Source organism: Fusarium oxysporum, chromosome 4 (genome assembly GCF_000149955.1).
Source record: "Fusarium oxysporum f. sp. lycopersici 4287 chromosome 4, whole genome shotgun sequence".
NCBI lineage: Eukaryota > Fungi > Ascomycota > Sordariomycetes > Hypocreales > Nectriaceae > Fusarium > Fusarium oxysporum.
In genome coordinates, this window is record NC_030989.1 from 3,034,869 (window position 1) to 3,059,384 (window position 24,516).

Sequence of the window (24,516 nt, forward strand, 5' to 3'; positions counted from 1 at the left end):
ATCTTTATGGTGGCATTGGCAGGCTGAAAATGAAAGCCAAGTCTGTCTGTCCACAAGAGGTCCTCCCCTTCAGCATAAATAAGCCCAGGTAGTGGCTTCCAACTTCTCGATGAGCTAGACTCACATCAAGAAATCTATTTGTGTACTATGCAAACTGAGCAGCTCACACAAGTTCACCTCGGGGATGATCATGGAGAGACCCGGCCTATTTCGCAACAGAACTTCGATGTGGCATCCTTCTCTAGTGAGGAAGCTCGGTTCCAGGAAAAGCTCCTCAACCTCTATGCCCTGCAAATCTCTGGCCCAAGGCTTCGTACACGACAGGATGTCCGCGACCTGTACTAGTGGGTCAATATCATCAGCAGCAGCTGAAGGATCTTCATGAAGCCTTGACAGCGGCAATCACGGATGTTGTGCAACGCTGGTGGAGCGACAAAGATGCACGGTTCCCAGAACGCATGCCGCTCGAGGACAAAGAGGAGGAGCTCCTGCAAGTAAGTCAATCCATCGCCGTTTGAGACATGAAGGAGAGAAGGCGGCGCTAGCTGACACGTCATATAGTGGATCGAAGGCCAGGTCATGATCGGAAACCTACCGCAGTTCTCGCGGTGTCGGGGATCATGGCGTCCAGACTTTCTCGTGGAGGACAACGGCGAGCGCGAAGAGAACTACTGCATTACGGAGATCAATGCGCGTTTCTCCTTCAACGGATTATGCACGAGGCTTATGGCCAAGCGGCAACCAACGAGAGCCTAGAGAGCGCGGAGACGGTGCTTATGTCCGCAACTGACCCGGACACTGTAAGACAATGATCATGCACCTTTCGTTTATTTGTTTTGACATCAGCAGATACTAGAAGGACTATTCAACTTATTCGATCCCGAATATCCACTCCATCTTTTAAAAGGTACCGAAAAGGGCATCGACATACACATGTTCATCAATGCCGTCTGGCGTCGGTTCGGCGTAAAGCCACGGCTCATCGCACCCGCTGATCTCAGGCTATTCCCAGATGCACGTAGCAAAAGCGGGTTCCGGCTGTGCTCCGTCATACACGATCGCGATGGCCAAGTCCTCCATACTTGGAGATTTGTAGCTCCGTACGGTGAGATCTGCGAAGAGATATATCAGGTTGGGCTTGAGTTACATCAACGGGAACTCCTTGCTCTAGAGCCGGAAATGTTACGTCAGATCAGCCTGCGGTGTTTCAATGATATGCGAACTATACTTCTCGTACATGACAAGCGGATGTTGGGCATTGTGAGAAAGGAGATTCCGCAGCTAGTGGCGCGAGGAGTAGTCACCGCAGTTCAAGCTGAAGCCTTACGTCTCGGCATCGCGGAGACACTAATTCCTGGTTCGAAGGAGTTGAAAGATCTGCTGCAAGTATCCCTTACTTCTCCCGGCTTGAGACACGGCTACATCCTGAAGCCAATCCGCAGTGGCAAAGGTAATGGCATCATTTTCGGAGACGATGTCACGGCACCCGAATGGACATCTCTTCTTCAAGCTCTCACATCGCCCGGTGAGATTTCAGCGGAGCTGTGCGTGGTACAGAGGCGTATCACCCCGCGTAAGTATGATCTTGTGCTGCGTGCTTCAGAAGGAATGGTTCGATATCCTCTGGTCGGCACGTATCACGTTACGAACGGGGAGTTGCTCGGTCTTGGTACCTGGCGAGCGAGCGGAGGCCGAATTGTTGCTGTAGCCTCTGGAGGATCTTGGATTTGTTCAGTCATGAAAGGTGTGAGAGATTGAAATGCAAGTATTCTTTGCTTTCCATTGAATATTGCTTACCATGCCTTGAAGAACCTGTCTCATGTCTGATCAAAATGAACTTTCGGCTACCTCGTCCACGACTCAAAGTGCATAGGAACAATGATATAAGCATGCAGAATTTCCATCATTCTTACAGCATCTTCACCTCCCATCGTGATCTGTACGAAACCAGTCGTGCTCTTTAGACTTGGTAGCATTGCCTGGCCAAGGTTCGTGAGTGCAACCACGACGTGGTATTTCTCGTAGTTTCCTGAACTCGTTCTCAATGAACACAGTATCCCCAGTGAAGTAAACCACATTTTGACGTCCATCTGGGCTGGTACCGAAAGACTTTTTGTGCAAGAGAAAGCCAAGTGACTTGTCCACCAGGGACATGGACACAAGGAACACCAGTAATGCTCCATTCGTCACCCCCAAGTTGGAACTTCAAGTTTTGCTACGGCTCGATAGCGCATGTGCCAGGATGGTTAGATAAGTTCTTTGCACCGTCAGGCGTAGTAATGACTCGCCGGCCAATGAGAAGTTGACGGCCTGTCTCATCCAAATTGTCAATGTGATCTTCGTGACTGAGTAAGACGCATTCGATGATGGGGAGTTGCTTGATTGATATGGCAGGACCTTCTTGTAGCGTAAGAAAGAATTTGCCCGGCTTTAACCCAGCCACGTGTGACCGGTGATGGCTCTGAGGAGCTTCGTCGAATATGGGATCAGTGATGAACTTGGCACCATCGATATCAACAATCGCAGCTGCGGTGGTAACGTGGGTGATGGTGATTATGCTCTTGGAATTCTCAGGAATCGCCGTTTTGCTAGTATTCTGTACTGTGGTAGAAAGATTGCCAGTTGGAGATATTGCGACCGGCTTGGTTCGTGGTTTGACGAGGCTAATTCTAGCTCGCAACTTGCTTCAGATATACAACGGGCAAGGCCCGATGCCGTTATCTATTTATCAGCTAGCTGATAAACTGAACCCCGTGAAGTAAGGTTTCCTAGACTATGATACTGTATTTATTAGTAATGTCGGACATGTTGGTAATTTTTCCGTCTTAAGTTGTGTGTAGCTCGGTGACCTCTCTTAAAATCGTGGATCTGGGCTTTACTCACAGCTTGAGCTTAAAACTTCGGGGTGATTGAATTAATATTTTTCCTGTAAGAAAAGCCCATGACACGTTCCAATGGATAGAGAAAGCTTCGAATACTGTAGTTCGTGTATTAAATGAAAAATTACTAGCAACTAAATCAGACCATTTGAGTTTAGTAGTGCGTGCGATATCATCTTCACCGCAGACAGGACCACCACTCTCACTAGCAGAATTCCTCTTATGTAACAAACGCGAAGGCCTTCAAGACGGAATTACTGATTACTCTTCAGGCTTACGGCCCCATACAACTCGCTGCTTGTAGTAAGGATGATGCTTGCCCGAGTGAATCTCCCTCCGAGCATGCGCAAGGAACACATGGATTTCCGACTCCGTCCAACCGATCGTATTTGCAACAAAAAGCACGAAACCTTCGGGATCGGCAAGGAACGCAAGCTTGCCGAACTGGCCGAGCTCCTTCAGCTCTAGATCTTTGGGCCAGCCGCCAATTGGAGTCTGCAGTCGAATGTTATCAGTCATCGTCCACCTCTGCAAATATAGTTTATTTACCTTGTACTCGAATTGCTGGATATCAACAAAGCCAGCAGCTTCCATGGCTTTCCGCTGTAGCTCTTCTTCATATACAGTGAAGCTCACACCTAGCTTCTTAGCCCCTTCAATAAACAGCTTACCCCACTGACCCAGTGCAGAGCTCTCCTTCACGGTGTCATCGTCACTGGTGATAATACCCGAAGGTTCAAAACTCTCGACCCAACCACCTGGCTTGCAGGTCTTATAGGCCTCGCGGAAGAATTTATACCAGTCGGGGATACTGCCGATGAGCCAGCGGATGTGAATGTAGTCGGCTGAGTTGGGCGCAAACGTCCACTCTTGGGTACAGTCTTCGATCTCACTTAAAAAATGTCAATATGCGACTTTGTACATGGCTCAGAAGACTCACAATTGCAGGTTCGGTGGGACCCAAGAGGGCTGAATTGGCGATACATCGGTGCCAATAACTTCCACGTTGGGATATTCATCGGCGAAATCTCTGCCTGGGGTCAGTGTGCGTCTTCAAGATTACATTCTGGAGACCTACAGAGCCCAGATACCTACATAGCATGTCAGCTAGCACATAGAATAATCAAAATAAGTTTCACGTACCAGTGCCTGTTCCAATATCAAGCGCTTTCTTTTTGAAATGTTAGCTTTCAATCATGTCTGAGAGGTTTTCCATTCATCGCTCACTGTAATTTTCTCAGTATCAAGAGGCGCGAGGTGCGTCTTTCCTCCAATACCCAGCGTCAGACAGTGGTGGCTATTAGAAATCAGTTGCCGTTCTGAACATAAATTGCGGTTCAGCCTACTTGATATCGAGCAGTTCACTTTGTCTTTCATCGTTTGCAGCCCTATTCGAGTGAGCCTCGGTACACGACGAATACATACTGGAATATCTCACCAGTACTGTGAACTGCCAATTTCCCGATGATATGTCCTCCCATGAAGCTTGCGGTATTCAAAAATACTAGAAGTCACTGAATCTGTCGAGGACGCGAGACTTTCTTCGCTCAGCGAATGAGCATCATCGTCTTGGTTCACATTCTCCTCCTAGAATCAAGTCAGCATAAATATGCATATAAGTGGCCAACATGAAACCTGTAAGCATGTTGGTCCGTCGGGCTTATCTCACCTCGGCAAGCTGCTGCCAATGTGTAGGTTCCAGAATGCCGGTATCTCCAACATTCACCTGTGCATGTTGAGGGGGGCTGTTTGAGGGGCTCTTTGAGGGACTTTTCGCAGTATTCTTGGCAGGACTTTTCTCGCTCTTCGGGCTTGTTGCAGCCGCCGGCGGTGTCGACATTTTCAGTCCTTATATCTTGTCGCAGAGACCTTGTTCGTTGGGTCCCTTTAGCTTTCGGGAGCTTATATAGCGCAGGGTCTATGTGGGAAAAAGAGAAAACCGAAAAACAATCTGGGAATTTTCGGTCGGGGGAAATAATGATAAGATAAATTGTCCTACTCCATATTTGGGGGGGTTCGGCGAATTATAGTAACGAGTCTTGGGGATAGACGAACGAATGAGATGCTTGGCCGAGGCTTATTAGTTGATCAGCATGGGGAGACGTGTCAGTTCCTGCAGGGTTCGAGGTGGGGGGAGCAGGCATCGTTTTGTTTTAATGGTAAAAAATCTGCTAAAGAAACGGTCAAAGCATATCATGTTTGAAGTCGCTCTAAACGATAACGGTGCTCAGCTATATCTAGCGCAAGCTCAAGATCCCTAATTCCCATAATCTTATCTCAGCTTGTTTAGAGGAAGCTTCTCATCGCGACACTCACCTGAGCTATGATAACTAAGTCTACATGGATACTATAACACTAGCCCGATTAGGTATGGCATGAACTCCCTAAAATCGATCCTGGGCAACAAGATTCGCCGATACAGCAAAGAGAAGTCAGTGGTGCGTTGATTCATTGATGATGCGATTGTTCGTATCGAGACGACTACCAGTGCGCTGCGGCGCCAGCAGATAGAACCTCTATCTGAAAAACACCCATGTCTCATAGCTGACCATCAACGCTTGCTAAAAGTTCCTCCTCCCAATCATCATCGCGCGCGTCCCATTCAGCAGAAGGTCCCATACCATCATCGCCATGAAACCAGTACCCTTCCCCAAGTCTCGCCTCGCAGGTAATCCCCTTTGTCTGAAGAAATCTCATAAACCGACCTCCAGGTACATCTCCAATCGGCTCACCACGTTCCTTCGACCCAACAACAATTCCCTTCAGATAAACGCGCTTCAATGCAGGAAACTTTCTCTCCGTCAAAGCTCTTTCGAGCATGTCCATCAACCTCTCGCTACCGAGACCGTCCTGGTCACTTCGGAAGAATCCCTCTGCATCATCGACGGCACCGTCTCCATGCTCTATCCCACTCTGTTGCTCTACAGACAGCGTCTCGAGCGTTTCACACGAGGCCTGCAAAATATTCTCCCAATCTTTATGGGCGGAGACCTCGGCACTTGTTGACCAGAAATAGCTGACCATTCTTGCTGACAGGTTGCTCTGTGATGGCTGACAGAGATACAAATGTCGTAGTCGTGGCAATCCTAATGACGTCGCATCTTTGTGAAATGGTAAGAAGCCGGATAAGGGTCTAGGTATGACAGCCCATCCCCAGAGTCTACCATACGTGGGATCCTCGGGTGGACTGTAGATATCTTCAGGCAAGCGTGTAAAATCGTCCTCCATAGTTGCTCTTGATTCTATCGGCTTGTCAAGTAGTCCGAGCTCTAGTCGCTCGACGGTTGAGCACGACTCCAATATCCATTTGGCGACGTCCGTAGGTATAGAGCCATCGAGCTTTACATAACGGAGCTTCGAAAGTGTAGGAGCAGATGGGCAGAACGATCTATGCTCATTCTGGTCGAAATAAGAGGAGTCGCCATATAGCTCAAGAGCCCTGACCTTGGTGAAATACGGTAAAATTTGCCAAAAGTCTATCTTGGAGCGAACAACCGTGCAGATAGACTCAACTCGTGAGCACAGTTGTTTCAGCCGGCCGATGTTCTCAAACAACAGATCCTGCAACATCTCAAAGAATTTTTCTGCCTTGCATTGTCCCGAGTATTCAGTGTCCCAGTAGTAAAATCGTTGTGATGCAGATACCGTGGGCGAGGGCTGTTTCAAGTCGCAAGCCTCGTGGAATGTATGATGATGAAACTCGACATTGGTCCATAATAGCGGTTCAGCAAGTCTATTAAGCCTTTTACAAGTTTGGGACAGCTGAGTAAGTTCGTGCGCTGTGGCATTGGTGATGATAATGCTGACAATCTCATCAGGTAGGGAATCCATCGTTGAAATGGTGTCGTGGGTCGGGCGGCGAGCAATGGCGAAAGATTTAAGAAAGCCAGATGAAGGGAAAATAAGAGCAAAGTCTGGGTACTTATTGGCGGTTTTCAGCATTGACAATAATGAAACAAGTCAAAGCTCAGGCGGTCAATGACTCAGACCGGGCGCTGTTGCTGCGCTGCATTAAAGAATTAATTGAAGGACCTAGAGCCCCGCAATCAAGGCTGAAGCTGGGGGGTAATGGAGCATGTGTATGTGATGATAAATTGAGGTACCCTAGAGTAGTGATCTGCCACGGTTCCACAGAACAGCGCCTTTGTAAACGTTCCATTGCTTATAAGAAAGGGTAATATTAGCTAAGAACATCCAATTCTAATAATTACATTATGAATTCGAACTAGGATTTCTGCTGGCTGGTCATTTGTCGCTCACCAAAGAATCGATCCTGCAATCTGACAGCACCTTTCGGGATTCCGTCCCTCGATATTTAGATCTACGCAGTAAGCGCTTGGACATGTCATGATCCTTCGGACACATTCAGCAACTCGGAGACATTCTCTGAGGCCAGTTGAAAAGCCAGACGAGATCTAAAATATGACTTTGCAAAACGCATAAATCCTACGCCACCACTGAAAAATTCTGAGTTTGAGCTGAACCTGGAGCATTTGTAACTTCGTCCAGCCCCACCTTGTTAACGTTAGTCCGAATCCAAGATGTCTTCCCCGCTACGTAAAGTAGCCATAGTCGGCGTAAGTTATCATGGCCAGCAGCAAAGCCGAATGACAAACAGACATTATTAGGCTTCGGGTCGCATTGGCGCATTCATCTTCAAATCTTTACACCGAAGCAACAAGTTCGATATCACCGTCATCAACAGATTCGGCTCCAAGCCAGCTGAGTATCCTGAACCGACCAAAATTGTTCAAGTGCACGATGAGTACCCACCACTCGAGATGGTACAGGCCTTTCGTGGTCATGATGCTGTGGTACTGGCCTTGGGTTTCGCAGCAGAGGAGCATCTCCCCGAGCTAGCTCGTGCTTCTGTTGAGGCTGGTGTCAAGAGATTGATCGCCTCGGGCTATGGCGTTGACACGACCAATGAAGAGGCTGTTAAGATATTTCCTGTTGCAGCTGCGAAAGCGCGTATGGTTGAGCATCTCAAGTTTCTGGAGCAGCCCAGTTGGTCTTGGACTGAAGTTGCCTGCGGAGCTTTCCTAGATTTGTGAGGTCATTCAACTTTCGGGATGAAGTACTTTTGTTGACAACCTCATATAGTTGCATTCAAGTCGACTTTTTCGGTATCAAGCCTGAGGCCAAGACAGCTGAGATCCTGGATGATGGGAATGCCAAGTTTACCGCCACTACCCGCGATGGTGTCGGCCAAGCTGTCGTTGGCATTCTCGGTCACCCAGAAGAAACAGCGAATCGCATTGTCTATATCTCGTCGACAGAGCTGTCTCTGAATGACGTCCTGGAGGCCGAGCAAAAGCTCGTCGGTAAGGAAGGATGGAAGATCACGAATGTCAAGACCGATGAAGAGATCGCCAAGGCACAGAAGGTCGTTGCAACAGCCACTGAAATGATGCCAAGAATGATGGCTACCGGAAGACTGGGTCTTGCAGTCAATGTTCAGGACAGATTTGAGGCGAATTTCGAGGGACGGGGCATCCTCGACAATGACTTGTTGGGAGTACCGCAGGAGAGCATCGAAGAGGTTGTCGCGCGAGTCAGGTACGGGCGCTAGAGATACGTCTGTTGGGAGTACAGACACGAAAATGAGTTGGATACTGTCAGTCGTTTCTCTCGATTGTCTATATTTCTAGATAATTACATATTCTGATCCAATGCGCGAGGCATCGTACTCTCTTCCTTGCGCAGCTTGTGCAACAATGCTCCTCGATGCTAATATGTCAAATCAACCAACAGAAGTGGATAAACTTATCCCACCAGTAACTTCTGACCTGCGCAGGGCAAGCCTTGGCAAGGATATGATTTGCCAGCGATGTTTTTAGGATGAGGGGAACGCTCACGTGTGGAGAAGCGTCGCATTCAAACTCGACCCATATCCGGCACTCAACTTCAGCTGACGTATTCTTAGCCTGATATCTTGAATCTGATTACTTGTCCAGCAGCGGGGAATAAAAGCTCAAGCTGAGTCAAGTTCAAGTCAGAGACAAATGCTAGCAGCAGCTCGAGCAGAACTCGCGTCTGGTGATTCAGGCGCCGGGCCAAATGGTGCCTCCACAAAACCGCCCAAGAAGCGCGTCCGCAATTTCACGGCAGATGACCGGGCTGCACATCGCATCTTTGAGAAGAAGCGCCGGGAGCTGTTTCGAGAGCGGCTTAACGTTAGTCATCTGCTGTACTTTCTCTCTATACCTCGACTGACGTTTTGCTGTAGGACCTGGCGAAAGAACTACCAGCGCTAGCTGGGAAGAACCCCGCCAGGCTGTCAAAGCACGACGTGATTGATGAGAGCATCTCACGTCATCAGTTCGAACGCGCTGCGTGCCTGGATGTGATACAGGCTTATAGGGCGATGGTTCGGGAACGAGATGAGCTGCTTGCTGAGGTGAATACCTGGCGAGCTACCGCTGCGATGCCTGAACGTCGTTCTACGAGCACCCAGATGAACCTTGATGACCTGGGGAAGTTGGAGACTAGAATTCGAGGTCAGCAAGCAGAAGGCTTTCGTGCTGATGTCCAAGACTCAGCTCCGCTGGATACGAGCTACACTGTCGTCAACGATCCGACTTCTCAGCCTTCTTTCTCTCCTCCGACCAATTCTATTCACCCAGCACCAGTACCCCACACAACCTTACTAGGTAACGAAGAAGCCAGTCTAATTCAAAGCTCTTCATTTGATCCAACTGGACCAATACCTCATTCAGATGAGCTTATCAACCAGACTATGGCTCTGATGGAAACGCAACATTTACCAAACCAAGCTATGATGATGCCACTAAAGAATATGAACGAGTCCAGCGTCGATGCAATTGCAGAAACACAACTGGAGAATGGCAGGCCGATCTTTAACATGCACGACTTCCTTGCGGACACTTCAGGCGATCAGATGTCTCTCACGAGCTGGGGTACCGACTTTCCTCTTTCAGCGATGGATTTTGGGCCAGATACGACACTTCAACAATATTGTTTCTAGTACTCTTGGGCAAATTGCTTTGGTGGTCAATTTCTCAGCAATGTGAAAGACTTGTCTACACTTTAGCCAGCATGGCTTCAACCTTGGCCTTGCTCCGCTCTTCACCACCAATAAACAGTGTCAACGCATCTGCCAAGCGAGTCTTGGTCGCTTTATCAGCCTCATTCGCCTTGTCAATCTCAGCACCACCGTTAGTAAGATAGTCGACATCAGTGCTGGCCAGTTTTCCATCCCAGTCTGGTCCAGCCAAGGGATCGATAGAAAGGAGCTTCTTGAGTCTTTCAGGGAGTGGATTAGCGTTCTTATACGCGTGAACAGGCTTAGGAAGGCCTTCTCCGGGCTGCTTGGAAGCATCGTAAGGAACCTTTGAGAGTTTCTCGAGGACGGTGTGAGAGATGGTGGCTGAGTGGCATCCCATCTCACCAGCGGCCATAGCTTCCATAGGCGTGATAAAGCTGGGGACCTGTCAGTTTGGATGCTGGTATCTGTGGTCTATTTCCTACCTGGCATTTTTCACAAGGGGTTGTTCCTTTCCGGTTTCTTTGTAAAGCCGTTTGTATGTCTCAAGAATCTGGACGATGCGTGGAGAGTTTGGGTGCTCCAGCGCAGGGTCAGCAACGTCTGGCCAAAGAGATAGCTCATCATGCGCCCGCGTTTCTGTAGCTCTGTGTTAATTGTTTAACGTTACTGCTTATTCATTTGACTTACCGTTGTAGTAGGGGCTGATGTATAGCATGCCAGCCTGGCTGCAAGCGATAGCCTGGGCGAGACTGAAAAGTGCCGTGCCAAGTGTAGGGATGCCCTCGGCGGAGAGAATCTTTGCGGCGTTCAGAGCAGGCCCAGTAGAAGGGATCTTGATGCAGAACCGCTCTCGCGGGATGCCGGCTCTTGCAAATTCCTTATCGTAAAGGCGTGCATGATCAAGAGTTGCTTGCGTGTCGTAAGCCTTGGAAGGAAGTGTTTGCAGAAGAACCCGGCCTTGGATGGAATCGATGTTCTTCTTGCACATAAGAACAGCCTGTGATCCAGTGAGCAGGTCTCCCTTAACACCGATGAGATGCATCAATTACCATGCGCGTATAGATGGCGAGCCAGCCTTGGCCTTTGAGCTCCTTAGTAGTTTGCTCGAACAATTCTTTGTTCGAGTCATCACCGAGTTGGATGTCAACCCAGAGTTGGTTGCTGGTCTGATCATGGAACTTGAATGGCATGGATTTAATCCAGTCTGGAGCCATCCAATCGACATCCACGTTGACTAATCCCATCAGCATTACGTCGTTAAGGCCTTCTTCAGAAGAGAAACGTACGCTGCTCTTCGAGCTTGTCAAGCCATGATTGAGTTCCGGTGCTTCCCATTTTGGATAAGGTTTGTAGAATGCTCTGTTTGGTTGATGTAAAAGATGCTTGTTTATGATGACTTGCTATGATGGTGTAGGATAGAGGGCGGGTAGGGAATACGCTTATAACCTTACTTCCATCGAGTTCTCAATGCTCAAATGGCTCCAAATTGCCGAGATTGCGACCGTTCTGCGACCTGCCCTGCGTGTACCAAGTCTCTGTGCACTATTCCCCTCCTATGCCCTGCGTGTGCCAATTCGTTCGGCGTAGCGTTCCCCGCTCATGCCCTGTGTGTTCCATTGCCCTGTGTGTGGCATCAGCATCTTAGTACATGTTCCAAACTCAAATTGGCCAATCGGGTTGTTGACCCGATTACACCAACTCTTCCTTCGGGGGGAATTGTTCAGTTTGCCGAGATCCGGCACTTCAGGAACATTCTTGTTTGTCTCATCTCACATGATGTTAAATCCTATGCGGGGTGGAATCATTCAGTCTGGGGTGGAAGTGGCGCCATTCTAAGAAGAGTTTGGAGCGAAAGTTGATACTCTGGGGAACCTAGTTCACCCCGCAAGTTGATGCTTTGATTGATGATTATAAAAGTGGCCCTCTTGCGCTGATAAACAGACATGTTGTTCAAGGGCTATCAATTGATTACTAGTACTTTTGCAGATTCCTGAAATCACAATGGATCGAAAGTCTGATATTGAAGACCAGGTGAAGCATGATGTTGAGCACATCGACCAACTCACGCCGCAGGACTTTACTCGGAATGCAAACGCCAAGTATGTTACTCACCAGACAGTAGACAGTTACTGACACCGTCAATCTACAGAATTCGCAACCCTCTTGCGGGCATCTCTCGAGCCGATCTGCGAACTCAAGTGATTGCCTTCTGTGAAGACTATGACTTCCAGGACAAGATAGACGTCTTCTACCGCGGCGCACTCGCAGCTCAGAACCCGATAAACTACGAGAACATTGAAGAGCTAAGCGACGATGATAAACGCGTCCTGGAACGGGAAGTCACGCACAAGTGGCATCTCCCTCGTACCCTCTACTATGGCATTGCTCTCTGCTCTCTGGGGTCTGCTGTACAGGGCTGGGACAACACTGGCGCTAATGGAGCAAACCTATCTTTCCCCCAAGAATTCGGCATCGAGCATAAGACCACTCTTATAGGTGTCATCAACTCTGGTCCGACTCTGTTCGGACTTCTCAGCGCTTGGGCAGCCGACCCTATCAACAACCGCATTGGTCGCCGCGGCGCCATTTTCTTAACTGGTCTTTTCTGCATCTTCCCCGTGCTTGCTCAAGCCTTTACCCAGAACTGGTGGGGACTTTTGATCTGTCGTCTTTTTATGGGTCTTGGTATGGGTATCAAAATCTCGACCATTCCCGTTTACTCTGCTGAAATTGCCCCTGCATCTATCAGAGGTGGCATCGTCACGAGCTTCCAGCTCTGGGTCGCTTTTGGCATTTTCGTAGGATTCTGTTCAAACCTTATCTGGTATCGTATCGGAGACCTTGCTTGGCGTTTCCAGCTTGCAGCCGCCTTTGTCCCAGCTATCCCGGTGGTAATCTTTGTTTGGTTCTGCCCTGGTAGGTGTTCGCTTTTACTGTACCAATCTCAAAGCTAACTTTATACTAGAGTCCCCTCGTTGGCTCATCAAGAAGGGCCGATACCAAGACTCTTTCAAAGTCTTCTGCCGCATTCGTAACACGGAAATGCTAGCGGCCCGGGACTTATACTACGCCCACCGTCAGATCCTCGAAGAGAAAGATGCCTTCGGCGGAAAGACCCTCGCGCGTCGAATGTGGGAACTCGTCAGCGTTCCTCGCCTCCGCCGAGCTACAGTTGCATCATCCTGGATTGTGATATCACAGCAATTCTCTGGAATCAACATCATGGCATTTTACTCTTCTACCATATTTGCTGCTGCCAACTACTCGACTAGGGACTGCCTGCTTGCTTCTATGGGGTTCGGCCTGGTCATGTTTATCTTTGCCTTTCCTGCTGTTTACATGGTTGACACTTTTGGCCGGCGAAATCTGCTGCTAGTTACTTTCCCCAACATGGCATGGTGTTTGTTGGCAGCAGGATTCAGCTTTCTTATTGATAAGAACTCGAGTGCTAGAGTACCGCTTATCGCCTTCTTCATATACCTCTTCACAGCTATGTATGGACCTGGTAAGCTGATCATCCATTCACCAATCTGCCAGAAGCTAACTGTTCAGGCATCGGACCACTGCCTTCTATCTATTTCTCCGAAGCATTTCCACTGTCGCATCGAGAGATTGGCTCCGCCTTCACCATCTGCGTCAATAACGCGGTTGGCAGTGCTTTGACGTTGACGTTCCCTTCTCTTCTGGATCGTCTTGGGCCAACTGGGGCATTCAGCTTCTACGCAGGCCTCAATGTTGTAGCGTTTGTAGTGATATTCTTGATCATTCCAGAGACCAAGTTAGTGACTAACGCTGCGATTCATTATCTCCATAACTGACTAGAATGTTACAGGCAACGTACTCTCGAAGAGTTGGACTACATCTTTGGAGTTCCGACAAGACGCCATGTCGCGTATCAGCTTCGACATTGGTTGCCTTGGTTTGTCAACAGGCATATCTTTCTTCAGAAGTCAGCTACGCTTGAGCCATTGTATCAGTTGGATTAGAAGCGCAGGCTCAGCGGCCGATTGGTAGCAAAGCACTCGAGGTGATGATAAAGTGGGTACAGTGGCTCTATAATTTGACCTTTCGCTATTTTTATGTGTTTCCGTCGATGTTTGCATGCTAGGAGTTAAGCCAGCAAGTTCAATACTCACGATAAAACCAGTACGGCTTAAACATTCTTTCTAACGCTAGAATATCCCATAGTGGTATTTTCAAGCTGGTTCTTTCCCTCATACTACTTATCGTCAAAGATTGATATCACTCGGATGTTTTTCCTCCGTTATCTTCCAGACCTGTCGCCGAGTGGTTCAGCATGAGTCTAGTGATGTACATAGTCGATTGTAGAAGGGATAAACAAAAGAAAATGGTGGAGTGGACTACAAGGCAAGAAAGCAGAACGTTGGAAGATAAGTATCGTTGAATTTTTGGGTCGAAGCTTATATTGTGCAAAATAAATTTGTGCCCTCGTCATGTGTTTTAGCACCCTAAAGCTTAACCTTGTAGCCGGCAATCAGTAAAGTAGCTCGAGGATGAGAAAGTAAATCGTGCAACAGAGAGGACGAATAATGAGCCCCAAGCAACATTACAAAGACGATGGGTCCGGGGGTAGAGCTACGGGAGTAAATGGTAGACTCCGTATTGATGAAGCGTCATGAAGATTAAGATTTGCAACATGAGAGGAATCTCCCATAATTTGGAGGTCAGCGCGCTTGGGCAAGCAAACCCACATGATGAGAAGATGAGTAGGCAGCGAATAGAGTTTGGGGGAGCAAGAATTGAGGATAAGGGAAGGAAGCCAAAGAGAAATGCGTAATTTATCCTAGTATACAATCCAAACATCAGATCCAACCAACCACAACTTGCTCTCCTTCAATAATTACATGACCTTCATTCCCATGGCAGTCTTGCTCGCCATACCAGCCAACTCAAAATGCTGCACCATCTTCGCCGACCCAGATCCACCAGAGACATCAAGAACAGTAACAGCAGCCTGAGTAGTACCATTGCCAGGCGAAAGAGCATAGAGGAAGTTGCCAGAAGCAGCCAGGTCGATCAGACCAGGGTCGCCGTTGCAAGTCAAGTCAAGCTCAGACACGACGCTTGCATCCTCGAGGCTCATCTCGACAACTCGGTTGCGGCCGACATCTGTCACGAAAGCAGACTTGGTAGCGGGGGAAATGGTGACCCAGCAAGTTGCTTTTTGGCCTTGGACTGCTCCCTTGGCGGCGGTTGTGGCTTCGCAGCTGTTGGGGTCGACATCGAGAATGGCTGCGCCGAAAGAAGCGTCTGTGGCGAAGACCTTTGATGTTCCTGGGATGACCTGCGATCCGAAAAGAACAGCTGTTCCTTCAGGTGAGCTGCGAGCATCCTGCTTGCTCACAGCCGCAACTCCATTGTTCATCTCGACATTCGCGACGGAGATAAAGCCAGTCTTGTTCACAGCAGGGTCACCCTTGACCATAGTGAATAGCATGGACTCATCGTCTGAGAAGAGTACTTGTGAAAGTGTGTTGGTAGGCCCAGCGGGAGGTGTCGTTTGGCCAAGGTCGATCGTTCGCAGCTCATCCATGGCACCGAGTCCTTGTCGAGAGAAGCTGCTGCAGGAAACACCGGCCTTGGCACCAGTAGAACCAACACAAACGACTCCGTTCTTCGCTGAGGCAGCAACAGTATTGGGAAACTCGCCGGGAACCTGGACTGGTTTGCCGACCATTTGTAGTTTCGTGGGATCGGATCGCGAGACTCTAAGCATACTGAGAGTGTTGGAGCCGGCGTTGACAGCAAAGATGTTCTAAGCCAAAGTAAGTAAAATGCCAATAGCGTCTGGGACAATGGGTACACTTACGTTGCCTGCAATTGTCAAAGCAGACTGGCTGATAAGAGCATCAGGCGTAGCGGGCTTGCCATCCGCATCAACAGCTACAGATCCTGCACCGCCGGTCATAGTGACTTTGCCCTTGGAGAGTGTACCGTCTTTGCCAATTGGGATCGCGAGAACACCGTTGGTCTCCTCGTTGGTGAGAACATAGATCGCTTTGCCCATCATAGCATTGCTGTTCATTCCGGGCTTGCATGCTGGGTGGCTGCTAGCTTCCTGTGCAAGCCATAGCAAAGCTGGGAGAAAGAATCCTGAGGAGAACATATTGTGTAATGTGTTGAGGATGAAGTTGGTAAGAGAGTGTAGAAGAAAATACTAAAAAGCAGGCCTGCTGCAGAGAATGAATGAGAGAAGAATGTTGAGTGATTGAATGAAGATATCGAGTTTATTGAACGCGTCTCGATCTTCTTTATAGCAATCTCTCATCCAAACTCAACATCTCCATATACTCTATTTGCAGGGATAAAATCCCGACATCGAAGTAATCTGAATTTCCTCTTTAGGAAAAGCAAGATTTTCATTGCAACATAAACGGCCAAATCGAAAGTCCCACTTCCTTAAAATGTGAAACCAGGCTGAAGAACCATCCACAGTTCGGAAACAACATAATGCGACTTGGTTGCCGTGCTGCCGGCTAAAGTGAAACCGGGGTGTGATGTCCCCTGTTTGGAAGTCAGATCTGTGCTTTTAGACTCTGTAATCACGATTTCCGTTTTGGAAGCGCCATACCTTCATTTGGAGATCGCTTCATAGGCAATAGAAGAAGCAATTGACCTTATTGCCAGTGTTTAAATACTTAGTGTATAGATAGCAAAAATTCAATGATCTGACACGAGACTTAGTTGTCAGGATGTAAGGAACTCAGTAATAAGGGAAAAATCGAGACCACCAACATATCATATAAGGTTAACATCAGAATATTATCAACTTCTCTAACCTTGAAACAAATTAAACAAATTAAAAAAACACTCGGTAGTGACATTATCACTTATCCTTGCAAATAGAAAGAATATTTCTTGACCATTCGGCATGCTCCTTGAGGCATGATATCACAACCCTTTCGCTAATCCCTCTCCATGTCAGGGCTGACAGGAGTAGGACGAACCTTTCCCAATTAGGGAATTTTGATATTCTCATCTTCGGTGCCCCAAAATGAGGGGACGACGCCGAAACGCCCCTGATACAAGGGTCTCACTCAGCTAGCGCTCACCAGAACCAATGGGAACAATGCTCACCCGTTGACTAATCTTGGATAAGAAACAAGAATGAAGCAGCTGAACTGGAGTCATCGTTCTCTTCATCTTTATTGATCTTTCATCATTTTTACCCTTTTCGCGTTCCTCCTCGCTTGCGCCAATCTCACAATGACTGACAGAATCTTTCGGATTTTTAATCCTGGGGGTTAGTTTGAGTTTTTGCTAACCCTTGTTCGTGCAAGCTGCTGACGATGATCGATGATCAGAGCCCAAGGAAAATCCAGTAGAGAGACGTCGAGCGCAATTACGACGTGCTCAACAGTAAGAAACTCTTGGGACACTGTCTTATATAACCATTATTAACACCCCACTCTTTTAGATCCTACCGTGGTCGAAAGGATAAGTACGCGAGGACGTTGGAAGAAGAATTAGCCAAGTCTCGAGCGAGGGAAGCGGAACTAGCACGTGAGTGCGAGCAACTCCGTGCAGGTCTTCAAAATGCCCTTCAGCAACTATCTCAAGGTCCCAATTCTACCGATACTGGATTCAGAGAGATCAACTACCCGATCAATGACTACGCTACTCCATCTAGAACTACAGGATCGTCGAGCGGCGCTTCGCCGATGTACCTGGGTGATCCGGGCTACCAATCAGTGGACATAATACCTTCTCCACAACTGATATCACCGTCCTCGTTTGGTGACTTCTCTGACCCATCCGAGGGCCATGGGGCTCCCGTCTTGTTCAATCAAGGGTACTCAAGCCATTCGCGCGTGGGTGAAGTGGATCAGATCGTTGCAGGCATGGAGTTTGTCTTGAAGTATGTCCCTCTAGCACATTATCATCAAGTCTCTGCTAACACATATCAGAATTGAAGAACCTTGCTTGGGTCATCTGCACGGAGATGCCAAGAAACCTGACGAGCCTGGCAATCATGCTCTCACTGCGACGGCTCAGCTCATGGCAGCCTGTGGCGACACATCACATACAAACAACCCCCGTCTCCCTTCATCACCCGCCTTTGGAAATACTCCATCGACCATGCTAGAGCGACTGTTGACACTGGCGCCTGACCTGTCGAATGAGGATGAGATGACGCCAATCCAGGCCTGGAATAACATCCGGTGTCGGCCAAACTTTGGTGGGTTCAGTACAAGCAGCTTGGGTAGCCTTGCGGCGAAATTAATGAAGGCTGCAAAATGTCACGGGTAAGTTCATTCAGATACAGTGTTCCGAGGCTGCTAACAAAGAATAGTTTCGGTGCTGCGATAAAGCGATCTGTTTTTGAAGGTCTAGTATATGAGACCCTGGTTACTGGACAGACCTTTTAGTCATAATATTCTTGCAGGTCTGATTTAGACTAGTGTATCATATTTACAGCTTCTTTTGTTCTATCATAACTCGGAACGCCCTTTCATTTATTCATGTTATTCGCGACTTAGGCATGGGAACATGATGTCAGCATTCTTTTAGCGGCTTAGGAGCTGTTCAGGCAACAACCTACGGTATGAACGGTTCGACTCGGTATTCTTTGTCATCACGTAGCCATAGCTTACCAGACAGACAAACTCAAGGCGCCAGGTTCAGCTGCACAGACAAGAGCCATGCCACTCCCTGAGTGACATTATCACCTGCTCATATTCGTATTTAATCCACACAATCGCCCCTATGCTTCTTGTCAAGCTCTCAATCAAAGATTTCTGTCAACACACTAGACAAGAAACATCTCGTCAGAAAAAAACAACTTGCGCAAACTTTTATTCAGATTCATCGGACAACTGATTCGCCATGGATGACTTATTAACTCGAAGGGCTCTCTTGTTGAGCGAACTGGCAGAACTCGAAGACACTATCTCGGTTTTCCGTGAGGCAGCTGGAGAGAATGAGGACTTCGTGGATGCTGACAGCGTCATTCCGTTTCTTTCTTATAGAGGTAACGACAACGACAACAACGAGATCGGGGTTGAGAACCAAGTGGCTATCGACGTCTCTGATGAGACCTTTTCCGACTTTCCAGACTCTCCGGATACTACCTCCCAGGACGAGGATATGGAGATGAATGAGTATTCTCCCCAGCCAGCACTTTCCAAGCTGTCAGTTTTGGTTACTCCAGAAGTTGCACTACACCATGGTCCTCGCCAGGACTCAAGGTTCAAACAGGATAAGTGGCTCTCTGAGAAGCCCCATGGGTGCTTCTCCAGAGATCTCCTCAAGTGGGTTTGCGGGGCGCGGCTGTATAATAAGCTGCCCCATGAGATGCCTGTCATTTTTCTCGCCCACTCCAACGCTGCGGAATGTCCTGCCAATGAGCCCTGCGGCCACTGGGAGTTGCGATGGGACGACAGACCCCGCCGAGAGCCCGGAACCATTGAGCTGGAGCTGATTTGCCTTGATCGGAAGAACCATGAGAATTTTGTTGATCCACCTGAACAAAAGTTTTATCTGTTTGACAAGGACCATCCTAGACTCATCAAATGCGAGCCATGCTTCCTGTACAATGCTTTGAAGCCTGACTTCAGTAGTCTGGATGCAACTAATCTTGATCTGGTTATATTCCGAATGATACAACCTGATGATGGGGAGGATAATGAGCCCGTTGATGGGTTGGACGAAGAGTCTAATACAAACTCCTGTGATAAGCCTTATGAACAGCTTGGTTGGACACAAGTGTGTCGGTATATGGACGCTTCCGGCCGCCATTTTGTGACTCTGTTTAATGAATGAGAAGTGGATCAATATCAGGTAAGCTAGCTCTTATCCGATAATTGAAGCTGGGCTATGGGGCGATTGATACTTGGAACCGTGTTATGGTTTATGGATGATGACTGTTAGTCGACATCGATTTGATCTGGGGAAGAATATCATTATGGGAGCACCACTTGTGCTTTATTATCACACAGGAATAGCTGAAACATTTTACGACAATTCATTTTAAATGGAACAGAGATCATTGTCTGCATAGTTCTCCTTTAAATGTAAGACGTTGACATATTTTGGGTAGCGAAAACGTCAAGGCGCAGTTTCCAATAACTAGTGGTGAAATATAGATCATTAACTTCGAAAGACACATTTCTATGAAAAGGATGAAGCTTATTTGACTTATGTCATTAACTTTGCTCAAATCGATGAATGTAATTAACCAGCCACTATTATTTTGACGCTATTGCTGTCTTCGTAGAGAGATTGCATCTGGACAACAGAAAACTCCAAGAGAAACTGGCGGCTGTCTTGTTCCAGAAAGCTACAAGGCTAAAAATCCAGTCTTGGATCTTATATCTCGCTGCCAGATCTTGTGTAAAGTTGTCAAGGTACGAGGATATCTCGTTGCTGACCTAACAGGCGCTCTCCATGTCATCGAAGTGCTACGATGAGAGTTCTTGAGCTGGTATTTCAGCCAAAGGCCAATCTTCTTCGCAAGGCCGAGGCTCGTAGCGCCGTGGTTCTCGATCCCTGCCGCAAACTTCTGATTCCATATTTCTTTGCCGTGTTATACCCAGGCTTGCATTCACAAACCCCTCACTTGAACAATCTCCTCTGATTATTATGCTTGCCGCGGTTATCTTCGGTACAATTCACCCCGATCAAGAGAGGCAATTCATGTATCGTACCATCAAGCAAGTGTTACACGTGCGGATAAGTGGCGTGGGGGTTATGGCGAGACAATTTCATTATACTGCTTCCAACCTAGCCACCCTGGTCTTCCCTGAGGCCACGGCTGACTCGCGTTGGCAGTCTTTTCTTCCTACCCCTGCCAATCTTCTATACCCAAACCGCCTTATCTTCGCTAGATTGGTGAAAGAAGGTTTGATCCCTATAAAGTTGGTTTCAAAAATCCGGGGATGGCTTGATAAACTCCACCAGGTTGTATCGCAAGGTGCAAGCTTTATGCAGAAGTGGGGGGACACTTTTATTGGAATCGGATACTGAAACAGCACCATATATCTTGACTCATTGCAATGATGAAATGATTATGTTTTTTTTTTTTTTTCTGGAAGCGCTTGGAAGTTGCTCCTGCTGGTCTCGTTGATTGTAGTACTGCTTCTCATGCAGAAGCAAGTCCAGATTCAGCCACGCCATGCAAGTATACAAGGTCGACTGACATCTCGTCAAAAATAAATTTGGTAGAGTCAGAGCGTGATAGCTTCGATCCATGCGTTCACAAACCACTCGACTTTATGGCCAGTGGCGCAAATACCGAGTTATGTCTTCTCACTTCCTATTGATTCATGTACGAGAAAGCAACACACCTTCATTTTTGGGGTTCAATGTTACTCTAAGAGCAGATGATTACCGAGCCCGGCATATCAGTAATCGAGATCTCTTGATGCGCTCAAGAAATATGAATTCTTTGTCAGCAGAAATTGTAGGAGCCGTTGCCGAGGTATCCAAAACGTTGCCCATCTCGCCATACGTGAAACTCGGTCTTGCAAGCATTGAGATGTTTGCGGTAATTTTAGAAGGATTGCGGAGAATGACTCGAGTGTATTCCACTCCGTATTGGTGTTGCATATGTATGTTGTCCCATTCCCCGGTCATTGGCAGAACCTTAAAGCTTTCCTGACGGGAAGCATACCCGGACCCTGGTGACATTCTTCTAGGGACATGACTCGGGCATTTGAGCAATCAATGAATCGATGCGCAATTGGTTGCTTTTATTTTGTTTGCGGGAGGCTTGATCAAATGACCAGGTGAAAAGCTTATTGGGGAATTGTCAAGGTAGTGGACATGCCACCTCAATTATCTGTCTCGTATCTTGATAAGATGTGATTCTATGCGAGAGCCGCGTATCGCGCATAGAGATGGATTTAATGCTGCATCATTACATAAAATGCGCTTTTTGCATTAAATATTTAAAGCAAGACGCGCTTTGTATGCATTATTTCCTGTCGCACTGAGCGTGCTTAAAGGGTTAGAGTGAATATGATGAGCAGCAGCAAATGTGTTGATTGATGTCTTAAGTTTTCTCTTGTGCGGGGTATTCCATCCCGCACAGTTACTTAAAGCATATAGCTAGATTACTAATGCCTACCCTGCGACATTTCCTCTTCTATCTTAGGCTTAGCGCCTTCTATAATAGGTTTAGTGCATAGGAACAATATAAGTCCTTTTCCGACCTCCTTTTCTCCACAGCCTTCAACCGTCTGTCGATGTATCCCCCTGAAACTTCTCAATTCGACTCCCCACTACCTTCAGACCCTCCGTGTGTCTTCTACAATGCCCAGAACCCCTGGAAGGCCAGCCGATCACCAGGTCCACCGAGAATTTATCACGCTTGCCTCCGACGCTAGTTCGGGTTTCAAGAACTCTAGAGTCAAGTGCAAGCACTGCGGCCACGAGATAACCAAGGGCACTACTCGTCAGAAGAAGCACTTACTTCGCCATTGTCCCAATTACAAAAGGCAGCAACAGTCTCAGCAGCCTCAACTTACTCATCACTTTCCTGTAGTGGACAAGACCTTTAAGCAGATGCTTGATGAGCTTGCTGCTATAGCAATTTTTGCTGATGGCCGTCCATTTAACCTCTTTGAGTCCAAACGAATGCGGATTCTGTTGAGCAAGCTAAACACTGCCTGGCAACCACCGTCTCGTCGCCGAGTACAGCGGCTGCTAGCCCCGACTTATTCTCAGTACCACAATCAAGTCCAGGCTATCCTCGACCAAGCAGAACATATCAACGTAATCTTTGACGCCTCAGACAACATCACAAGTCATCGAATTATCAATATCTCGATACAGGTGGCAAATGGTACGGCGTTCTACTGGAAGACGTTTGATACAGGACAGATTCAACACACGGCTGAGCACTACATCGATCTTTTGTATCCTGAGCTGGAGATAATTTGCAAGGGCAACTTCTTGCGAATTAACTCGTTTTGCACAGATACGGATAGCGTGATGAGGAAAGCTCATGTGCATTTGGCAGCAAGAAAGGAATTCCAACATTGCTTCTTTTCCCTCTGCGATTCACATGGGCTACAGCTACTCATCAAGGACATCCTAGAGCAGCCGTTCTTTGAGGAGGCATTCAAAAGCGCTACATTAATTGTCACCTTCTTCAAGAAGTCGAAACTGCAGTTGGCTCGATTGAGAGAAGCACAAAAGGCAGCTTGGGGCCACCATAAGGCGTTTTTATCTGCGTGCGTCTTTCAGTTTTTCTGACTCCTAGCTATAGCTGACTGCTCGCTTTAGTGTAATCACACGCTGGGGCAGTCAGTTCAATGCTTTACAGTCAGTTTTACGCTGTAAAGAGCCTCTCCAAGCATACGCTCGCCGTCCTGACGTAAGGGCAGAGCTAGCCTCCGGCTCTCTCGAGCTTCTTCCAAAGGTGCTGGAGTCTGTCAATAACCCTCACTTCTGGATACGCCTAGAGACTGTTTTGGCCATAATTAAGCCTGTCAACAGTCGTCAGCGTGCCTCAGAAGCCGATCGGGCTCACATCGGCCATGTGATTCCTCGTTGGCTGGAGATTAAAGCAGAATGGAAAGCACTTGACGAGTCTCAGCAACATCAAGACGTGAATTTCAGCGAGCTGTATTCCGTATGGTTAAACCGTATGGATAAACAGACATATGATATTCATTATGCGGGATTTGCATTACGGCCTGACACAGTCGGGACTAAGCTTGAAGAACAGCTGATGATGAAAGTGCTGCAGTTCTTTAAGTCAGCAGTCAATCCTGCTGACTACATCAATATTGTTCGAGAATTTAACCACTTCCGAGCACAATCGGGCGGCCGGTTTGCTGCAGGAGGCTTAGTCTATTCAAAAGAATGGACTCCATTAGATGCTTGGATGCTTCTTGATAACCAAGGCAGCAAGCTGGCTGCACTTGCAGTCCGGATCTTTGGAACCATAGCCAATTCAGTTCCCTCAGAGAGATCATTCTCGGCAGTTAACTTCCTCCACAGCAAGGCACGCAACAGACTCACACCAGCCAACGCTGACAAGTTGGCGTTCATCTACATGAACGAACGGGTGCTAGAGAGGATAACGCAGTCTCAGAATCAACCTCTTGATCATCGCAATGATCATTCTACGGTGGTCAGCTGGGAAGATTTGACAGAAGACGGTTGGCTTACACTCGAAGATACGTATATGGAAATTCATTGCGCATCAAATCTGGAAGTTGACGCTGTTGTCGGCGAGTTCACTCACCAACCCGCCTCCGACGGAGAAGAGACAGTGGTGGACACACTTGAGGTCGAAGATGGGTCAGAGAGCGAAGGAGCGGGGGAAAAATTGACCTAATTTTGCTTGGTTGTTTGTATGATATGGCCCATGGGCAGCTTCATAAATGGGTCGTAATATTGCAATAAAAAGCGCGCTTTTTATTAGGAATAAAATGCTGCTTCGTTATAATAAAAAGCAGCTTAATACACATGTGTATTATGCACGTGCCCATCCCTAATCGCGCATCTGAGTTGGACTTATTGGCTCGGCAGACAGGGGGGATGGCAATGGGATAATTGATCGGCGAGAATGTGAGGCGGCGTCGTAGGCCCTGGTCCTTGAGGCTTGAGAAAGTCTAAGTCGAACGATATTTCGCTAGGAGAGACTTGCTATGCAAC

The 24,516-nt window shown here is 47.7% G+C and overlaps 13 protein-coding genes across 14 annotated transcripts; 8 read left to right on the forward strand and 5 right to left on the reverse strand.

The window, feature by feature from the left end:
• Nucleotides 1–147: 147 nt before the first annotated feature.
• FOXG_03956 (uncharacterized protein) lies at nt 148–756 on the forward strand (the record flags this gene model as incomplete). The annotated part of the gene is made up of 3 exons (XM_018381824.1): nt 148–327; nt 369–494; nt 562–756. 3 exons carry the CDS (start codon nt 148–150, stop codon nt 754–756), a joined length of 501 nt encoding a protein of 166 aa, XP_018238408.1.
• A 177-nt stretch (nt 757–933) lies between these two features.
• On the forward strand, nt 934–1,758 carry FOXG_03957 (uncharacterized protein; the record flags this gene model as incomplete). The annotated part of the gene is made up of 1 exon (XM_018381825.1): nt 934–1,758. The coding sequence occupies one exon, from the start codon at nt 934–936 to the stop codon at nt 1,756–1,758; it is 825 nt and encodes a 274-aa protein (XP_018238409.1).
• A 1,135-nt stretch (nt 1,759–2,893) lies between these two features.
• Nucleotides 2,894–4,864, reverse strand: FOXG_03958 (uncharacterized protein). The gene is made up of 9 exons (XM_018381826.1): nt 4,549–4,864; nt 4,318–4,466; nt 4,226–4,267; nt 4,107–4,176; nt 4,023–4,050; nt 3,958–3,970; nt 3,820–3,909; nt 3,429–3,771; nt 2,894–3,374 (listed from the first exon to the last, which is right to left on the reverse strand). Exons 1-9 carry the CDS (start codon nt 4,717–4,719, stop codon nt 3,141–3,143), a joined length of 1,140 nt encoding a protein of 379 aa, XP_018238410.1. The 5' UTR covers nt 4,720–4,864; the 3' UTR covers nt 2,894–3,140.
• A 457-nt stretch (nt 4,865–5,321) lies between these two features.
• FOXG_03959 (uncharacterized protein) lies at nt 5,322–6,749 on the reverse strand. The gene has a single exon (XM_018381827.1). It carries the CDS (start codon nt 6,708–6,710, stop codon nt 5,418–5,420), a length of 1,293 nt encoding a protein of 430 aa, XP_018238411.1. The 5' UTR covers nt 6,711–6,749; the 3' UTR covers nt 5,322–5,417.
• Nucleotides 6,750–7,216: 467 nt separating this feature from the next.
• FOXG_03960 (uncharacterized protein) lies at nt 7,217–8,596 on the forward strand. 2 transcript variants are annotated; one of them, XM_018381828.1, is made up of 3 exons: nt 7,217–7,456; nt 7,508–7,929; nt 7,983–8,596. In XM_018381828.1, exons 1-3 carry the CDS (start codon nt 7,421–7,423, stop codon nt 8,449–8,451), a joined length of 927 nt encoding a protein of 308 aa, XP_018238412.1. In that variant the 5' UTR covers nt 7,217–7,420; the 3' UTR covers nt 8,452–8,596. The 2 variants fall into 2 exon arrangements, with proteins under 2 accessions (XP_018238412.1, XP_018238413.1); XM_018381829.1 differs by having other exon boundaries at nt 7,217–7,929.
• A 177-nt stretch (nt 8,597–8,773) lies between these two features.
• Nucleotides 8,774–10,588, forward strand: FOXG_18696 (uncharacterized protein). The gene is made up of 2 exons (XM_018398835.1): nt 8,774–9,055; nt 9,109–10,588. Exons 1-2 carry the CDS (start codon nt 8,885–8,887, stop codon nt 9,865–9,867), a joined length of 930 nt encoding a protein of 309 aa, XP_018238414.1. The 5' UTR covers nt 8,774–8,884; the 3' UTR covers nt 9,868–10,588.
• Nucleotides 9,867–11,397, reverse strand: FOXG_03961 (transaldolase). Its single transcript, XM_018381830.1, has 5 exons — nt 11,175–11,397; nt 10,938–11,122; nt 10,576–10,885; nt 10,371–10,524; nt 9,867–10,322 (listed from the first exon to the last, which is right to left on the reverse strand). Exons 1-5 carry the CDS (start codon nt 11,221–11,223, stop codon nt 9,923–9,925), a joined length of 1,098 nt encoding a protein of 365 aa, XP_018238415.1. The 5' UTR covers nt 11,224–11,397; the 3' UTR covers nt 9,867–9,922.
• A 294-nt stretch (nt 11,398–11,691) lies between these two features.
• FOXG_03962 (uncharacterized protein) lies at nt 11,692–13,874 on the forward strand (the record flags this gene model as incomplete). The annotated part of the gene is made up of 5 exons (XM_018381831.1): nt 11,692–11,987; nt 12,038–12,804; nt 12,854–13,393; nt 13,441–13,666; nt 13,721–13,874. Exons 1-5 carry the CDS (start codon nt 11,890–11,892, stop codon nt 13,872–13,874), a joined length of 1,785 nt encoding a protein of 594 aa, XP_018238416.1. The 5' UTR covers nt 11,692–11,889.
• A 747-nt stretch (nt 13,875–14,621) lies between these two features.
• FOXG_03963 (uncharacterized protein) lies at nt 14,622–16,119 on the reverse strand. Its single transcript, XM_018381832.1, has 2 exons — nt 15,719–16,119; nt 14,622–15,664 (listed from the first exon to the last, which is right to left on the reverse strand). The coding sequence occupies exons 1-2, from the start codon at nt 16,013–16,015 to the stop codon at nt 14,750–14,752; spliced, it is 1,212 nt and encodes a 403-aa protein (XP_018238417.1). The 5' UTR covers nt 16,016–16,119; the 3' UTR covers nt 14,622–14,749.
• Nucleotides 16,120–17,025: 906 nt separating this feature from the next.
• Nucleotides 17,026–18,317, forward strand: FOXG_03964 (uncharacterized protein). The gene is made up of 5 exons (XM_018381833.1): nt 17,026–17,152; nt 17,214–17,268; nt 17,327–17,767; nt 17,817–18,155; nt 18,203–18,317. The coding sequence occupies exons 1-5, from the start codon at nt 17,116–17,118 to the stop codon at nt 18,276–18,278; spliced, it is 948 nt and encodes a 315-aa protein (XP_018238418.1). The 5' UTR covers nt 17,026–17,115; the 3' UTR covers nt 18,279–18,317.
• Nucleotides 18,318–18,735: 418 nt separating this feature from the next.
• Nucleotides 18,736–19,671, forward strand: FOXG_03965 (uncharacterized protein; the record flags this gene model as incomplete). The annotated part of the gene is made up of 1 exon (XM_018381834.1): nt 18,736–19,671. One exon carries the CDS (start codon nt 18,736–18,738, stop codon nt 19,669–19,671), a length of 936 nt encoding a protein of 311 aa, XP_018238419.1.
• A 1,417-nt stretch (nt 19,672–21,088) lies between these two features.
• FOXG_18697 (uncharacterized protein) lies at nt 21,089–21,854 on the reverse strand. The gene has a single exon (XM_018398836.1). The coding sequence runs from the start codon at nt 21,535–21,537 to the stop codon at nt 21,235–21,237; it is 303 nt and encodes a 100-aa protein (XP_018238420.1). The 5' UTR covers nt 21,538–21,854; the 3' UTR covers nt 21,089–21,234.
• Nucleotides 21,855–22,106: 252 nt separating this feature from the next.
• On the forward strand, nt 22,107–24,375 carry FOXG_18698 (uncharacterized protein). Its single transcript, XM_018398837.1, has 2 exons — nt 22,107–23,084; nt 23,137–24,375. The coding sequence occupies exons 1-2, from the start codon at nt 22,162–22,164 to the stop codon at nt 24,194–24,196; spliced, it is 1,983 nt and encodes a 660-aa protein (XP_018238421.1). The 5' UTR covers nt 22,107–22,161; the 3' UTR covers nt 24,197–24,375.
• The last annotated feature ends 141 nt before the right edge of the window (nt 24,376–24,516 follow it).